Source organism: Dendropsophus ebraccatus, chromosome 13 (assembly GCF_027789765.1).
Source record: "Dendropsophus ebraccatus isolate aDenEbr1 chromosome 13, aDenEbr1.pat, whole genome shotgun sequence".
NCBI classification, from domain to species: domain Eukaryota; kingdom Metazoa; phylum Chordata; class Amphibia; order Anura; family Hylidae; genus Dendropsophus; species Dendropsophus ebraccatus.
In genome coordinates, this window is record NC_091466.1 from 60,658,028 (window position 1) to 60,677,319 (window position 19,292).

At 43.0% G+C, this 19,292-nt stretch overlaps 1 protein-coding gene across 1 annotated transcript; it reads right to left on the bottom strand.

Moving 5' to 3' along the window:
• Positions 1-8,008: 8,008 nt before the first annotated feature.
• On the bottom strand, positions 8,009-18,624 carry CKB (creatine kinase B). Its single transcript, XM_069951040.1, has 8 exons — positions 18,517-18,624; positions 16,836-17,040; positions 14,147-14,301; positions 13,168-13,300; positions 11,595-11,766; positions 9,925-10,048; positions 9,189-9,378; positions 8,009-8,384 (listed from the first exon to the last, which is right to left on the bottom strand). Exons 2-8 carry the CDS (start codon positions 17,026-17,028, stop codon positions 8,206-8,208), a joined length of 1,146 nt encoding a protein of 381 aa, XP_069807141.1. The 5' UTR covers positions 17,029-17,040; positions 18,517-18,624; the 3' UTR covers positions 8,009-8,205.
• Between the last annotated feature and the right edge of the window lie 668 nt (positions 18,625-19,292).

Consider the following 19,292-nt stretch of genomic DNA (forward strand, 5'->3'; position numbering starts at 1 on the left):
GCCTGGGTTCCCTTATGACTGCTGCTTATACTCCTGTTATGTAGCTGCGTCTCCATTTTTATGCTTACAATACATTACAAAAGACAAGGCTACAGTTTATATCAAATTTACATAATGATATGATAATGGACCATGTGTAATTTAATATTGATGTGTGGTTATGCTTCCGAGGAAATAATATGATAAGACCGAATTCTATATAGTGAGTATTACAGCTACTCGCCATAAGAGATGAGCAAACCTCAAGCACATTTGGCTTCTTACGAATCTGAACGTAATGCATTTAATTACCGGTGACAGAAGAAGTAGATTGCAGCCTTAAGGGGGCATTTACATGTTCCGTGCACGGTCCGTAGATTCTGGAGATGTGCTATAGAATAGAGTTTGGAGCTCCCAGCATCATCATGATACTGGGAGCCCCAAAACCATATAAAGTGTAACTGTCATTAAAATGTTTAATGTGGAAATCAAGTACAAGCGATTTTAAGAAACTCTTTAATAGATTAATAGCCTCTTTCTGTACTCAAAGTTGTTCCAGACAACCCCCCTCCCTGCTTATGTGTGTATTATAAGGCAAAGCCGTCTTCATTACAGAGGAGCAAAGTGAAGACTGATTTGCTGAGTCCATTATAACTTATAGAGGGGGATGAGTGAGCAGGGAGAGAAGACAAACAGCTGTACAGTTTGGAGACTGGGCACATAAAATGCTGGATTCAGAGGTCAGAAAGGTCAGTGCTTATCTGGGAGCTTAGTAAGAAGATGGCAGGATGTTGATTTGTACAGCCCTGCTTTTCTCCTCTCCGTGCTCACTCATCCCCTCCCCTCTCCATAGTTGCAGGCACAGGCTGAGCACAGTCAAAGTAATTGCAGCAATATACAACATTGGTGTCTAGCTATATTTTTTAATGCACAATTTGCACAGATAAATTAGAACAGCACCATATATACAAGGGCAACAGGCAACACTCCAGTGGGCAATGGAGAGCAAGTGTATGGATTGATAGAGGGATAACTTCTGTTCTGGATCTTCATCTGTTGCTTGATTTTGTCCAGTGGTGGCGCTGCAGAGAAATCAAGCACCTACTGCTAGGTCTACAGCTGATTGCTGGGGGTCCCATTAGGAGGACAGTTTGTGTAAGAAGGCTTCCCTGACACTAAGTTCATCACAAAGTGGAAACCCCTTTTAAGCTTTTAACAAGCCTTTGCAGATCCACTTTGTTTGCAGACTTTGTAGCAGGGTATGGGTGACATCTAGAGGCTGTATATGAAACTACACTGGCTATGTGCAATGGATATAGGACATTTATAGAGATTGTTGCACAGCTTTACTGTAGATCTCTGCTTTCTGTTGATAAATTGGAGTAAAGATTATTATATAGAAAAAGTACATCAGCAGCAAAAATTATACTACTGTGCTGGGGGTTTGCACCAATGTGTCAGTGCTGGAAAAAAAAAAAATTTGCTCGCCTAGGATTTGTAACTCGACAGAGCTGAGTTAGCTGTTCATCAGGCCATTATGGCTCATTGATTAACATATCTCAGGTTACCTGCAGTCCTATCCGAGAATGCACTCACAAGGCAATCCCTTATGAAGAATATACAATACCAATTTCCAAAAAATCAGTCACCCCAGCACATAACCTCACAGAAGGAGTATGACCGGCCTATTATTACTGTAGAACACTGGTCACCAATCTGTGAATCTTCAGCTGTTGCAAAACAACAACAGGATGTTTTTGCATGTTTTCCATCATCTACATTCCTGTATGTACAGATTTACAGCACTTGCATACAATGCCCAGCAGGGGGTGCTAGAACAAAGCAAGTTGAATTAAATGATTGAGAATTTTAGCCAAGGAAACAAATCTCTCATAAGAGGAAATGTAGGTAAATATGTTTGCTGTTGAGCCTTGGGTTATGCAGCTCTGTTATAGTCCGGTTCCTGAATGTCACCCTAATAATGATGTGTTTCCATCTTACATGATCCTGGAGATGAAATGAAGTTACGAAATGCTAAATATGGTGCATCGACTTCCCAACTTGTCAGCAGGAGATGATACACACATTATCTCAATTAACACAATTGTTAAAGGGAACTTGTCATCAATTTAATACTGCCCGAACCACAAATCATTGATATAGTCCCCAGCGGCTTCTCCATCCTTGAATCCTTGTTTGGGTATAGGAAGATATCTGTCCATCAAGGCTGACAGGATAGGAAGATGTGGCCAGGACCCACCCTAATGACTTGTGGTTCAGGCAGCATGAAAATGATGACCGATCCCTTTAAAATCCACAACAAAGTATAGTGCAATGGGCTTACATGGGGTATAGAAAACACCATTTACATGTAGGAGAGTACAGGCCTAAATGGGGTACTCTGGGGGATAAAAATTTTCTTTCAAATCAACTAGTTTCAAAAAGTTATATAGTTTTGTAATTTACTTCTATTTAAAAATCTTTTGTCTTCCCATACTTGGGGTATGTCCTGCAGAGGGTGCTGTATTCTTCAGTCTGGCACAGTGCGCTCTGCTGCCACCTATGTACATGTTAAGAACTATCCGGAACTGGGGAGGTTTTCTGTGAGGATTTTGCTACTGCTCTGGACAGTTCCTGTCTGGGACAGAGGTGGCAGAAGAGAGCACAGTGTCCGACTGGAAAGAATACACCACTTACTGCAGGACATACAGCAGATGATAAGTATGGGAAGACTTAAGATTTTTTAAATAGAAGTAAATTACAAATCTATATAACTTTCTGACACCAGTTCATTTAAAAGAAAAAGATTTTTGCCAGAGTACCCCTTTAACCTCTAATTTCATACAGTGGATTCTTACAGAATCTCCCAGCTGTATGTAATGATCAGTAGGGGTCTAAACACCAAGACCTCGACTGATCAAAACTTTTGACATTTCTCCCGTGCACTTAGTCTTTTACTCTCTGGTCCAGTAAGATGGTTTGGGGCACTGGAGCACGGTTAGGAGCACTGCCTGCCCCCATGGTGCTGATCCGTCCCTTTCTAATGATAATCAATGGAGCGGGCCGTCCGGAACGCCACTAGGAAGGTGGGCAGACCATGAAGTGAACAACCAAGTGCATGGAAACGGTGCGGAGGATGAAGGTAAGAGACATACCTCCTTCTTTGGCGCCTCCTGTGCAATAGGGATGTATCCGCAGGTTAGATTTGTCTAACCTGCTGATAGTTCCCCTTTAAGTTGCCTTCACCTATGAGCACAGCCCGCTGGAGGTCACTTGTCAGTGCCCTTGACAGATGGAGCCGGATATTTCACGCCATATCAGCCCGGTGATGTTTGATCACGCAGGCTTTGTTTGATCTGTAATCGCTCCCGGTCTCCTAGCAGCATATCTAAAAAATGTTCGGCACCATTGGGAAGACGTGTATGGGAGAGCAGTGACTGATCGCTCTGTGAGGCTTAGCTTTGTCTATTAAGAGTGTATAACATTGGACAGGGGTCAGGGAAGGACAAAAATCATGTACAGTTACAGTGTACTGTGCCTGCTGCTGTCATACAGTACAGATGCCATTGTGTTATATAAGAAGAGAATAACACGGACATGGTGGGAGCAAAGTCATACATCCTGTCATTAGAAAAAACTTTTTACATCTTACAGAGATTGGGTTCGGCTTTTAATCTAACTATTGGGATGTCCTGAACAACCACTGACAGATGATATTGGTGATGATAGTGGCTGGACATGATGGTAAATCATAGCTGACCCCTTTGTTCAGAGTGAGATAAGCCACAGCGAAAGCGCTACTTATCTCCGTAGAGAACACAGGAACACTCTGCCGTTCCAAACTTTCCTGTGTGTGAGGAGGATGGGCGGTGGGCAGGAGATAACTGACACACGGACGTTAATTTGGCTGTCAGTTATTGAAGGTGTATGAGGAAAGATCCCATAATCTGAAATAAGTCGGGAGAAGTGTGCGGTCATGTGTGCTACAATCTCTCACTTCATAAGAAGAGCTCTATTGTAAGTCCAGGGGAGCAATGAGTGGGTCTGGACATCATACCCTGACTAAAAAGTTTCCTTTAAGGCCCGTTCACACTACGGATTCGGCCCGGAAATTCCATGCCAAATCCCTCCTGCTATGTCTTTGAATGGGAGGGGTCGCGCGCCTCCGCTCAAAGAATTGACATGTCCCTCTCATTCAAAGAAATAGCAGGAGGGACTCGGCGTAGAGTCTGCGGAAAGAGGTTCCTGGCGGAATCTTTGCGCTGAATCTGTAGTGTGAATGGGTCCTTATGAGAGATACTTTAAAGCAGGCATGGGGAACCTTTGGGCCTCCAGCTGTTGCAGGACTACAATTCCCATCATGCCTGGACAGCCAAAGCGAAGCTTTGGCTGTCCAGGCATGATGGGAATTGTAGTCCTGCAACAGCTGGAGGCCCAAAGGTTTCCCATCTCTGGCCTAAAGAAAAACCCAAACCCTTGCTGCCATATGCCAGGGCCTCACATATACCCAACACTGTATAACTCCACTAAGTTTATAGTGTTATCCCCCGTGAGTGCAGGATGGGGGTCTGTGCCGTTCCCGCACTACATGAAGTGCTTTACATCAGCCGAGGTAGTAAAATATTAACAGGTGAACAGATTTATATTCAAAGGGATTGCTAACCTTGGGGACATTACCACGATCGCCATGGTAACCACACATACTCTTTAGAAGAGAAATTCATTTATAGAGCAGATATTTCCGCAGCGCTGCAGTTCGGAGGCCCCGGGGGTGGAGAACAGAGGAAATGTTGTGTAATTAATTGTATGGGGTTTTTTAAAGAGAGATTTTATTACGATTTTGTAAACTTCAATCACAATTAGTGGTTAACACGTCTTAATGGTACTCCGAGCGAGAGCGTTCACCGGCGGAGTCCTGGTGACATAAACAAGACAAGTATGGACAGGACTCCTGGCTGAATTATTAACCGTGGACAGGAGCCGGAGGACTGTCAGCTTGTACTTTTCTATAGCTAGCGCTAGAGATGATTCTCCCCCCCCCCCCCCCTAATCTATAAAATACGCACCTCTTTTTTTTTCAGTGCATCTTAAAGTTTTCATGGATTACCTTAGTCAAAATTGGCCATAAATAACTGATCGATTGGGGGTCGAACACCTGGCAAACTGATCAACTGTATATGTCAGAGCTGCTGCACCCGGAAGAAGGCCAGAAGCAGACAGCGCCGTACATTGTGTACTGGCCATGCTGGGTTACTGCAGCTCAGGAAATATTGAAGTGATGGAGAACTTAAAGAAGATGTACCACCAGGTAATTTGACACAGGGATAGATCGGCGTGGTCACGGGCAAGCCGGTGCCGCCTTCCTTTTTTCGATCCGCGGCCTGGTTCCCGTGTCTGGCGCTGTTCTATCCACGACTCCCGGGCCAGTGCTCAAGCACTGGAGGTCGGCCGGCCTGCCCCCAGTGGGAGGGAATTCCCTCCCCTGTATGACGCGGCTCTGTTAGAATCAATGGAGCCGCATCATACAGGGGAGGGAATTCTTTCCCACTGGGGGCGGGCCGGCCCGTCTCCAGTGGATAGAACGGCACTGGGCCGCGGATAAAAAAAAAACAGGCCGCGGCCCTGGCTTGCCCATGACGGCGCCGTTTTATCCCTGTGTCAGATTAAAGAGGATGTACCTGGTCGTACATCCTCTTTAAAGGAAAGTTGTCATCAGAAAATAACTTATTGTTTAAATGTTTTTAGATTAAACATATTCTTTAAGAAGTTTTGCGGACGTTTTTCTAATTTTCCATTTTTCTATCTATATTATAAAATAATTCTGAAATGTTGCACTTTTCATTCTCACCACTAGAGCTAATACAAAGCCGAGACTTCCTGTTATGTCTGCAGTGCTAAGAGGAGGCTGCAGTAATGTGATCTGTACTGCATTGCGTCATGTGACACCAGTAGATTGGGGAGACGATAGCAGCTCCCTGTGAAATTACCTTTTCAAAGGTCACATAGTACATTTGGTGATGTTTCACATTCATCTCAAGGGCAAAGAGTCTGTCTATTGTAGTCTATGTCCATGAGTCTTGCTGTAAAGCATGTCACTAAACGCTGTTTCAAACAGCTCAGATAAGATGGCCGCCCCATAGCAATGTAAAGTGAAATAAAAATTAAAGTCAGAAAACATTAGATTACAAGAACACGTTTCAGTATGTGATACTGATCAGTAAGAGAAAATTTAGGTGACACACTCACTCCCTTTACATGCAGTAACCCAGAACAGACTACACTATGTAACTGTCTGCATTTACTGTCCACAACAGCTGAGTGTCAGACTTCACTGATCAGATGTTGTTGGAAAGTTCCACCTAGTGACCAATACTACAGGAAAAAAATTATCTTCATAAGACAGACCTGATCCTAGGTCACTTTTCTGGAGCATAGTGCCTGCAATGAATTTAAAGTATCGTCACAAGGTCTACTGACCCAATAGGTGGTGAATCCTCACTGCTGCCAGAAGTTCAGGAATTCATGGATACCAACATGCCAAGACTATCATGATCCCCATTTTGATCCTATGAGGGGGCCATGTGCATTACAGCCTTACCATGCAGCAAACCATTGTGTCACTGAACTAACAGCTTTTATTCATGGGCAGGTCAAAGTGTTGGACCATTAGTCACCTAAACACTGAGCTTTTGTACTGGTCAATTTTTCAGGGAATAAGTGGGTCTATGAAAACCTTTGGCCCATGTTAGAAAATAAAGGAGTTATTCAGCATTAGGAAAACATGGCCGCTTTCTTTTAGAGACAGCACCACTCTTGTCTCCAGTTTGGGTGCAGGTTGTGCAACTCAGTTCCATTAAAGTGAATGGAGCTTAAAAGGACAACTCCAGCGCTGATAAAAAAACAAAACAAAAAACACTGATCTGAAGCTCCAGTTGGTGTCGTCATTTTTCTTCACTTCCTGGTTTGGGCTTTTCCCATGATGCACATGATCTCCTGTGATGTCTAACTGACTCTGTAAAACTGTTAGACGGCTTACATCTTGTTCAGTCAATCAGAGCTGAGCAACCCGAGTCGTCTGACAAAGGGAGGCTGACCTAACAGGGCTTAGACCCTCCTCCCTCTTGATGAGGACATGGTCACAAAATGGCTGCCACAGAGCAGCCTGGGGTCAACAGTCATTGGGTAAGGAGGAGTTTACTTCACTTCCTGGTGGGGGCAGATAGGTGATTGAAGCATATTAAGCATATTACAAAGTTATATAACTTTTTAATGCGTTTCAGTTACTAGGAAAAATATTCACCCCTTTAATTGCAAATCACACCTGAACTGTGAGACAAGAATCGGGTTGTCTCTAGAAGTGGCCATGTTTTTCAAATGCTAGATAACCCCTTTAAGCACATGTCACATTGCAATTTACAAAGGGAATGTGCATGATCAGAGTAATGTGTCCGCTTTAAGAAACTGCTCCACACCAGACTATTAGTTTATTGTATGGCAGCTTCACTCCATCAAAGTGAATATGGTTGAGCTGTGACACATCCTGTGGACAATTGTGTTTTCAGAAAAAAAAGCAGCAATATTTTATCCTGTAAAAAGAAAGTTCGAATGGGTTATGCAGGAATATATGTATTTATTTTGCAGAACTTTGAGAAACAGCACGACTCTTGTAATCTGTTCGGATTTAGTATTGCAGTTAAGTGCTGAATTTTATTCATGTGGCTACATGTTTAGTCTATACCACAACTATCCCATACTATGTCTATATGGCCATTGTTGTCTTTCCAGTTTCAGACAAGCACAACCTGCAAGCTTGCCTCAATATTATGGCTGAGAGGCATGTACCTAAACCACCACCAACTCCTAGGATATGGAGTTTGAGGTTTTGTTTTTTGGTCCAAATTATCTGTGGATACCATAGTGGGCATCCTTTAGGCCTGGTCAGTCTGTACATGCCACTTCTTATTTGCAACTATTAACCCATTCAGGTGTGGTGAGAAGTTTTGGGACCCTAGAAATGAGACAGAACAGATCAAGGCAAGACCAATGTTTATTTTTCTAGTTTTCAGTAACATTGCAGCCATTGAGAAAAAAAAATAAAAAAACTCTAACAAAACCCATGAACAGATGGAAGACATGTCTACACTGTTACTAAGCAGGAGTTGGGTCCCAAGATCTCAGTGAGGCTATTGATCCAATAAATTAGAAAGCATGGCCATTAAAGTGCATTTATTTCTGTGCTGGGATGAGGTCTTCGATGGATTGGCCCTTCTCCAGGCGTTTTTCCATCTCGATAAGCAGCTTCACACCATCGACCACCATCTGAACCAGTTCCACCTCTGAGAAGCCCAGACGATCGGCATTGGAAACGTCGAAGACTCCGCCAACAGCTGCAGTGTCAACACCACCTTGGGGAAAGAGTAGAACGGCAGAAGGTTAAAGAGTGTTATAGATTATTGCATGTAAAAGTCTTAAGAGGATTGGCAGCACAATCTCTGTATGGCGGCACAAGCGGAAAACAGGGCAGCGTTGCCTCTAGTCTTAAGCTCACAAAGCCTAAGATACACAATGGAACTAACCTGAACATCTGCAGTAAGTCTTTAAAGTGTACCTGTTGTTTGGAAAAACTTTGACTTATAGAGAAGTCTTAAAGTTTTTATTGGTCTGGGTGTCAGTGTTCAAACCTGCACCGATTGGGAGAATGAGCCAGGAGAAGATTCTAATGGAGCTGCGTAATTTTTTTTTTTTTTGCACATAGTGATTCCTCAACATACGATATTAGTGCTAGGATGACCATTGTATGTAGAGACCAAAATTTTATGGAAAACTAGCCCAGGTAAAGAGCAGCACAGGATATGTAGTATTACACTATACTCAGAGAATCACTACTAGACAATCAACCAATACATGCATTTCAGTTATTGGGGTTTTACCAGTAAAATGGCCAGTTTCATTGGTTGATCATCTAGTTATTTACATGTACTGGAGATCCTGACTGCCTGTAGCATTGTATGTTAAGTCTGGTCTCAAGTTACGATGGTCCAGAAAGGACCATTGTATCTTGAGGTCACTGTATCCTATATGGATTCTGCCACTATATTGTACAATAACTAGATGTTTTTTTTTTAGCATGTATAGGTCGATTGGAGTTTTCCTAGCAAAGGGATGATTTAGTGCGCCACTACCCACAAACCCAAAAGCTGCCGTGTTACCTGTTCCTCTCTTCTGCAGTCTCAACCTCTTCAAGATTTCACCAAACTTGTCATTTTTGCTCAGATGTGGCAACTTAATGTGGACTCCGGCACGGAGACCAGTTCCAAGGTTGGATGGGCAGGTCAAGATATAGCCCAGGTGTTGACTCCACATGAATTGGTAACCCTTGTTCTTAAACAGAGACTCAATCTGGAAATAAAAAAAGTACACGTATTCATTATAGACATCGAAAGATCATTGATTTAGGATCAAATTATGGGACAAGCATTAATACATACAGTATACGCAAGACTAGAAAAACCTCGAGGACTAACTGTACTTTTACACGGAGCGATAATTCGCCCGGTTGCATGATTAACGATTTTGAATGATTGTTAACAATCAGCGTTTAGACGGAACGATACATCGTACGGAAAAATCGTTATGTGATCGCTTAAGCCTCTCTCACACATAGGTGAAGTCATTGAAAGAATGTTTACATGGAACGATCTGCGAATTTTTTGCGAACGAACAACAATAATTTGAGAACATGTTGAAAGATCAAAATGAACGATTTCTCGCTCGTCGTTTGATCATTTGCAGAGTTTACACGCAAGATTGTGATCATTATCGTGCAAATTCAAACGATAATCTTTCCGTGTAAAAGGACCATAAGGTCGTGTCCCTCCACAGAAGGATGAAAGGACTCTGTATATAGTGGGTCACATTGCAGATATAAAATTTCTTTTCACTTACGGTTGTCAGACCATCACAGAACCTCTTGAAGACCTCCTTCATTTTGCCACCCTTCTGCATAGAGATCACACGAAGATGATCCTCCTCATTGATCCACACAAGGAAAGTCTTGTTGTCATTGTGCCTGTGATAAAGTACATAGGTTTATTCTATTCTGTTCATATATGTACTAAGTATATCTTGAGTATAAAAGCATTTATTAGGTGCACAACCAAGGAAGAATCGTAAACAAAAAAGGTAAAATACAGCGAATAAATGTTATCGAACATTTAACTTTTCTGTGACGTGAATTGATAACTGAAGAGTCAAACTGCTACGTCTTCTACAGATAGTAAAACTGGAAACGCAAAGCTGTATGTTGCATCCAGAGCCTATGTATTGCCATAATCTTACAACCATGATGCTAGGCAGTACTTGCAACCTTAGGGCCCTTGCACAATACAAAAATCATGCAGATAACTTGCCGTGGATTCCGACGCAGCCCCCCCCCCCCCCCCCCCCTACTTTGGTGGTGCTTATGCTGTCTAACAGCAAGGGTCCCCAGACACACAATATATTTTTTTTTTCTTAATTTAATATATCCTCACGAATGGTTAAAATACACAGCCCACAAAAATATTTAGCATCATCTGGTTCTCGCCAAAAGAATGGACGACTTCTACTCCCTTGTTCTCATAACCCTATAGCTGCCGCCATTTCACAGTACAGCTCTTAAGTAGTAAGTTTTAGTATAGGTCAAGGTGCAGTTGTAAAGAGGAGCTTAGATTAGGCCTTTATCCAGGATTTACCCGGCTCAATGTGACAGCTAGCAACAAACAGCATTTCTATCTACAGGCTGATAGATGCCGGTTACAGTCACTCTGTAGGATGGTAGAATACATATGTAATGGGCCAGTATGCTAGGGACCTATACTGTCTAAGATATATGGCGGCCTCCTGGCTCTCCACAACCAGATGTCAGCAGAGAGAAGAGTTGGGCATGTTGAATAATCTGTTCTAAAGGCCCTATTCCAACGATTATCGTCCCGTGGAATAGAAGGCAACGATCAGCCAACATGGTTTAGTCTGCTGATCGTTGCGTCTTTCAAGCATGTTGGGGGGAACCAAAAAAAAAAACAAACACTGGGATAGCAGCGATATGCTGCCGTTGCTCCATGGAATAGGAGCGGCAGCAGCAGACTGCCACCATTCCCTTTGGGCTGCCACCATTCCCTTTGGGCTGCCCGGACGATCTAGCAATCACATGGGCAGCCCCCTCGCAGCCCCTCCCACCGCTATTGAATGTGGCGGCAGCAAGTGAGGAACGAGGAGCAAACCAGCACTAATAGCGCTCGTTTGCTCCTCATAGTCGCCCCATGGAATAGGGCCTTTAGTTGGTGCCAAAGTTGTGTGGCCTACCTGTCCCCATAGAACAAAAGAAAAAATAATTTTCCATTGCATGATTCATGCGTATGGAGATGTTGGGAAATGAAAATAGGGTATGGCTACCATCAGGCCCAATGTGGAAACAGAACGTGAAGGCATATACACACACGTTGAATTTTGGGAGGCTGTACAAACTATCCCATTCGTGTCCTGATTGTCCATATTGCCATGCTTATACAAGGAGCAGTTTGAGCAAAATTGGTAAAATAGCGCCATTTTATTATGACCAACCACCAGATACCTACCAGATCCCCCTGGCATCAGGCCAATCCCGGGCCATTCCAGAGGCCAAGAGAAGAGGAGAGACAGGCTTGTCGAAGAGGAAGTGGTCATCGATGAGCTGCTGCTGCTCCTCATCGCTCATGCTCTTTAGGGCATAGTATTTGCCTTTCAAGTCCCCGCTCAGACTGGCGAGAGCTGGAAAAGAACCACAAGTTCACACAGCAGTCACATTACTTCATCAGAACTACAAATATTAGTATGGAGGCAAAAAAAATAAAGTCATCCCTTTCACTGGCTCATGTCTTGTAACCTCCGCTCCACCTATTCACCAGAAGTTTATTTAGCTACTCCCCCCTACAAGGATACAAGCGCTCAGTGTTTAGTCAGTCTCCACGACCACAAGAGGCGGCGGCCCACTGTCTATACAGCTTGTCGGGCTCTCGGCCAAAGGACATTTCGCTGCTCGCACTCATAACACATACAGGTGAAACCCACAACACACTAACCCATGCACATGTGACCTATTAACCCTTTCCTGCTGCGGAAAACATTACAAGTAAACCATTCATTCAACTAATTTGAATGGTCTTCTGTATAAAATGTATGGATGCGCCAGGGTTTGCCAAGTGGAAGACCAAACCAACCTAGTTGTTGCATATAGGTGTATGACTTCTTTAGACAAGTCTGAGCTATACAAGTCATGCTGCAGATACAGGGCCCTAGGCACTCCTTTGCTATAGGGGCACATACATGCCAATGGATTTCAGCAGCTAAGTTAAAAACTGCAAGTTGTTAGTCATATATAGATGTTAAAGTTAGGTAGATGTCTATAATAGGGGTGTGCCCGCAATCCAATTTACCATTGGCCACAGTGTAAAGTATGGCCGGTAGCCGTACTTTACAGTGAGCACAGCCTTTTTAGTTCACTGAACTGCAGCCGTAGAAAATTATTTTCTGCGGCTGCAGTTAACAACAGCCATAGGGTTTACACTACAGCCGTTGTCCCAATGACTTCAATGCAACTGAGCACTGTAAACAACGGCCTTTTAGTGACTTCATTAGTAGGCTATATTTAAAAATATATTCTGTACATACTAAGTAAGGCGTAAGCTCATAATAAAATTAAGGCAGGGGCCAAGTACAGAGGTGGCACCCATCTTTAAGAATCTTTCAAAACTAGCATCTACCAAGAACCAGCCTTATCTGGCTATAGGTTACACTAATTCCATATTACGGTTGGCTCACGGTAAAAAGACATTCTTTCCATCCAAGACTCCCTTGGCTCCAATACCATATACAGCCAGGCATTCATAGGGTTTGATCGTAGGAAGACACATCCTTAAAAGGTCTGCTGAAGTATATCACACCCAGATTGTGAATCCCTGAGTTCCAGAAAACTGAATTCTCTCCATTCAGCAATGGCCCGCCATCAGTACAATACATCCCGGCATCGCTTACATCCCTGACCTGCTTACTGCCGCGTTTTGTCTTATTTACAGATTCCGCTCATGGAAACTTGTCATTGAACACGTGGATGAAGCTGGATTTCTAATTAAAGCAAGGCTCAGTATTATTTATTCACAAGAGAAAGACTACCTTCAACGGAGAGCTTCTCGATGGCTCGTCTTTCCCCGCGGCTACAGTGAGGTGGGAGGCAGAATCCCCGGATGCTCCTGCCGGTTCGGACACGTGAGCTGATAACGTAGTTAGGGTCCAGGTCATCACCACCCTGAAGAGGAGAATACATGATACAACTTCATATTTGTTGGATTTACTAAGGTCCATTTACACAGAAATATTATCTGACAGATTATCTGCCAAAGATTTGAAGCCAGAGCCAGGAATGGATTTAAAAAGAGGAGGAATCTCAGGCTTTTCTTTATGACCTAATCTCGGTTTATAGTCCGTTTCAGGTTTTGGCTTCAAATCTTTGGCAGATAATCTTTCCGTGTAAATGGACCCTTAGACTTCCCAATAGATTCAGGCCCAATCTGCATAGGTTAACAGCAAAGGTCTGATACTAGGCACCTTTTCAGAGATTTATACAATGGATCTCCAAGACCAGTATGGTCACCTCCTGGGCACCCTTTATTCCTTATAAACATTTACCAGCCAGCACTGTATGTAGACAGCCAATTGTGGGGGAAAAAAAAAAAAAAAAAAAAAAAGTTGTGTCCCACGCTTGGTTACAGCATCACAACTACTGTAGGTTAGGCTCCTATCAGTTGTTGCTCAGTGCTTAAAGTGGAGGTCCATTTTGAATCCCTACTTTTTTAAGTCCAATATAATGATCACAAAGTATTGTAAGATCCCAGCAGTCAGCTGTGCTCAACCTCTCTGCAGCACCACCACAGGTGAAGTGAAGCATTACACCCTGTCCATTCAAATCGATAGGGTGTTTGTAGGGTAGGACAGGTCGGGTCCTCCACACCAAGAAATGCTCTTTATAGTCATGGTCCACAAGATAAGGGTCCTGAAGAGATCCTTAACCATTCATTTAAAATCCTACAATATTTTATAGAAAATGGGTTTTCTACTAAATCAGCAATAGAAGAGGATAAAACATACTAGTTACCTTCAGATTGTCAGAGTTCAGGTCTGTTTTGTGTGAGTCTGATGGCTTGTAGCCCCCATGCCTGTCCTCGATGATGGGGTCAAGAAGTTCGTGGAACACGTCGTAACACTCTTCATCCCCAGCGACACATCCCACGGTCATAATATAAGGGTGGCCTACACAAGTACAACAGGTCTATCAAACACAGGAGTAACGTTACAAGGATAACCACCCCCGTTCATAAGAGGCAGAAATATGGAGGATACAAAAGCCCCTCAGTTGTGTAGCAACTAGCACAAGCACAGTGTTAGAGGAAGACCAAATAAACACTACACAGTTGTTACTGAAGACCTCAGTTTAGGAGGGTGGAAAAAGGAAAAAAAAAAAAAAAAAAAGTGAAGGGTGGGGTACAGCTTTACCCTTGTGCCAAGTACCAAGTCCACAGGAGTGTAAAGAAGCCATTTATAATCTAAGACCCTTTGTATTCCTGTCACTGTAAACTTTGATCAGCTGGGGTCTCAGTGCCAGGACTCAATATAGCCAGAGGAAGTACTCCACCGAGTTTCTCTCCATCTCACTATAGGACATGGTCTCCACAGAATTGCAGTCTCCTGGATGTCTTTAGGAGAAGCTTTTAGCCAACTGGACCCCAAATTTTTTTATTTATTTTTTTTTTAAAAGGTGTTAACCAGCTCTAATGGTCTTTTTAGACTGAGCGATAAATCACTCAAACGATCATTTAATGACTTTGAAGCAACTATTTTATTGTTGTTTCGATGAGCAGATAAATTGTTGCAAAATCTTGTTTTTTTTTTTATAGTTTGATCACCTTACAACCGACTTTTACACAGTACAAACAGACTGTTTAGGCAATGTAAAAGATATCAGAATGATGATTAACAATTTATTGCTCATCGTGAGCTACATTTACACCAGCAGATAATCGCTAAAGTTCAATTACCATCATGAAGAATGGAACGATTAAGTTACCTAATGCTGCGTTTACACGGAACGATTGTTTGAATTTTCACAATAACGATCGCATTTGAGTGATAATAGTTCTGTGTAAACACAGCAAATGATCAAGCGAAAAAAAGCATTCATTTTGATCTTTCAACATGTTCTCAGATAATCGTTCACTAAAAATTCGCAGATTGCTTAGTGTAAAGTCTTTCAGAGATTCACCCTATGTGAAAGATGGGATTAAGCGATCTTAAAAACATCGCAATAATGATTTTTCTAACGATTTATTCGTCTAAACGCTGGTAGTTATAAAAATCAAATGCTTCAAAATCGTTAAACGTGGGCGAATTATCGCTTTGTGTAAACGCACCATTAAATATCCAAATGCTGGGGGCCCAGTCTTGGCACCATTAGCTGCAGTGCTCAGGCAGATGCCACAGTCCCGTTACTTACTAGTAAGAGAAGTGCAAGGTACTGCAGTGCTGTCCCATTCAAGTGAACAGGACAACACAGCAGTACCTTGCACTGTCGTGACAAATAACACTTTGAATGTAGAGGATGCAGTGGGACGGCCACAAGAACTTAGTCTGAACAAGTGCTAGGAGTCAGACCCCCATCAGATCCTGAAGGCCTATCATAAGTATAGAACCCACATATACCCTTTAATATTAGGCTGATCAATGTACAGACTTATGTATGTTTATTGACTAAATGAAACCTGCATTATCAATCTGAGCGATTGGGGTCAGGCATGAATGTAAAAGAAATATCCACATTTATGGACACCACATGCAGTGTTAGGGACAGAAACCACCATTTCTACAAGGGGTTAATACAGATGTTTACGTCACTTTCAAAAACTTATGGCAGGACATGCACTATAGTCCAGATGAGGCTATGCTATATTGGATTAAAGTCGCGTTTAAACACTAGGCCAGAACAGTTACAGACTGGTCATAGGTTAGATGGAGGCGGCCATCTTGAGAATCGTTATAGGTGCAGCCAAATGACTAACTAGGAATTAGTGGCATTTGATGCCTTGTACCTCAGATATAATAAGGGAGATTTATCAAACATGGTGTAATAAGTGAAACTGGCTCAGTTGCCCCTGGCAACCAATCAGATTCCACCTTTCATTTACTAAAGAATCTGTGAGGAAAGAAAAGTGGAATCTGATTGGTTGCTGGGGGCAACTGAGCCAGTTCTACTTTACACCAGTTTGTTAGATCTCCCCCATACTTTGTACAAAATGGCTGCCTCCCTTGTGTGGAGGTCACAGATGAATTTAGAGGTCATGCATGTTTTTACCAGGATTGTCCACGCCAGTCTGTATTACATCATCCAGCGTGAAGCCACTGGAGGTCATCCTGCGCCTCAATTTCTTGTACATGTCAAAAGTTAACACCTTGGCCATATGATTGTTGTGACTACGGAGGTCAGGGAACTCTTCCTCGGCAGTAAGCCTCACAATGATTGGATGGGCCATACTGAGTTTACTAGAGTGAGAATAAACACTGTACAGATTAAAAAGTCTGTCCCCCTGGTCAATAGAAATGCTGCAAAGGTTTTAAGAACTGCAATTGTAAAATTTTTAAGAAAAGTCTATTTCCCCTTTAAGTCACGGGACCGGTCTTCTAAGTCGCTGAGTGGCCTGGAAAGATGGGTTTGAGCAATGAGGGTGAGCAGATGGCAAAGTGGATGAGAAGAGAGGAAGAGAGAGAGAGGGGGAGAGGATGAGACGCTTTACCTGGGTTGTCAACCCCAGTTTGAATGATATCATCCACAGTAAATCCACTTGGCGTCTTTTTGTCCCTCAGTTTTTTATACAGCTCCAGGGTCAGCACCTTGGCCATATGATTGTTGTGTTTGCTCAAGTCCGGGAATTCATCCTCAGCGGAGTACTTCAGTTTCAACTCATTGTGGGAGTTGCCGAAAGGCATGATTGCACTTTACTGCAAGATTACGGGGAACAAAGGGTAAAAACTTTCAAACAACTGTATGTATAACCTTTACAATGACCTTGAAATTTTGCAACACTGGAACTCCCAGTATGCCAAAAGCTTTTCAGGCATGCTGGGAGTTGTAGTTCTGCAACAACTAGAGCAAACATTGCTACAGCAGCCATTTCTATTTGATGTGCACAATATGGTCATTTTTGGCAGTATATGTAAGGTTTAGGATTTTCAATCCAGTTGACATGAGGCTCCCCATTGTAGATAAATCACTAGTCACCAAATTAATCTACACAATTGACATCTATGCTGCTAGGAGACTATTGCTAACATAGCAGCACGCACAATGGTGGTCACCCAGCCCCCCATTCCAGAAAAGGGACATGATAGTTATATCAATGGGTCCCACTCCGTATCCAAGTAGGGACAAGCATCAGATCCCCTTCACAAGTTAGGGCCCTAGTACAACAGTTTTTTTTAAACCAAGGCCAGGAATTGATTTGAAAAGAGGAGAAATCTCAGTCTTTCCTTTGTTACCTGTTCATAGTCCAATCCTGGCTTTGGCTCCAAAGAATATATGTCAGCGAATCTGTTGGTGTAATAGGACCCTTATAGCTGACAAATACATTGCACTTTACATGAACAGATTTAGTGTCCATGACTGGATCATTTAATGTACGAGTCCAGAGGCAATAATGGATCATATGAATCATGAGTGACAACACTAGGACTGTACACTGGTATTGGTACCAACCACAACTTCATATAGTCTCAGTACTGATACAGTATATGGACATCCCAGCCCTGCACTGATCAGTCACCCCAAGAGCTGCTGGCCCTGAGCCCACTGGCTGCACCACTGCTACAAGTAGTACCAGTAGGGGGCAGTGCAGACCTGGGACGGGGGGGGGGGGGGGGGGGGGGGGGGGGGGACTTAAATTAACTCTTTCCCACTATAATACTCCATGTATAGACATTTCTGCTTGCATAGACCTCCCTCCTTGGCAGCACATTCCTGCAGCAGAGGAGTAATAGACTGCAGGGGAATCTGCTGCAATGTCCCCTCAATCCTCCTGCATTAAGGGTCTAGGAGGAGAACTGCAGAATGCAAAAGCAGCAACGCCCCAGTCTGTATGTAGCTCAAGGACATGCGCTATTCTCACCCAGCTCCCCTCTTTGTGAGCCCCCAAGAACTTCCCATCACCAGCTCCAGAAAACAACCATCCCCCCACCAAGAATTATAGGGGGGGTCCCCCCTCCCCTCCTGCTTACAGGGGGGGTCCCCCCTCCCCTCCTGCTTACAGTCCAAGGAAGTGAATGGATCCTCAGATCTCTGGCTGCAAAGGAGAAGGATCTGAAGCGACGCCTCAATTAACCCTCTCAGCACTGGATGAGCAGTCAGAGCCTTGATACATTGTATCCATCATGTAGCAGAGAGACATCAATAACATCCTATGCAGCAGCAGTATTACTCACCAGGTATGGATCTTACTGGAGGCAAAATAGTTAAAGATCCTGAGTGACTTCAGGACCAACAACTCCCCAGACCTGAAGGGATGTGTGTGAGAGAGGGCTCCCACCCACTTATATAGCCATACAAAGCCCTGCAGTCATTGGCTGATATTTATATTCCATTCATTGGATTGGTAGGATGGCAGAGGGAAGTGTCAGCTGCAGCTTCTGATCAATGCTCTTCCATTTTATCAGGGCTGGAGCTGACTGCATTGTGCACAGTGTAATGTATGTGCATTGTGGCAAGAGAGTAGTAAGAAGTGCATCTCATCTGTGATATGTACTAGGAGAATGTATGATGGTGCAAATATTATATGTACTAGGAGAATGTATGATGGTGCAAATATTATATGTACTAGGAGAATGTATGATGGTGCAAATATTATATGTACTAGGAGAATGTATGATGGTGCAAATATTATATGTACTAGGAGAATCTATGATGGTGCATCTATTATATGTACTAGGATGGTGCATCTATTATATGTACTAGGAGAATCTATGATGGTGCAGATATTATATGTACTAGGAGAATCTATGATGGTGCATCTATTATATGTACTAGGAGAATCTATGATGGTGCAAATATTATATGTACTAGGAGAATGTATGATGGTGCATCTATTATATGTACTAGGAGAATGTATGATGGTGTAAATATTATATGTACTAGGAGAATCTATGATGGTGCATCTATTATATGTACTAGGAGAATGTATGATGGTGCAAATATTATATGT

What these genes read in the sequence shown, in the direction of transcription:
- CKB (XM_069951040.1), bottom strand. Translation starts at nt 17,028, where the DNA reads ATGCCTTTCGGCAACTCCCACAATGAGTTGAAACTGAAGTACTCCGCT. An exon ending in CGAGAAGCTCTCCGTTGAAG is followed by an intron (nt 11,767 to 13,167) that starts GTAGTCTTTCTC and finishes GTTCTTTTCCAG; the next exon opens with CTCTCGCCAGTCTGAGCGGG. An exon ending in CCTGATGCCAGGGGGATCTG is followed by an intron (nt 10,049 to 11,594) that starts GTAGGTATCTGG and finishes ACTTTATCACAG; the next exon opens with GCACAATGACAACAAGACTT.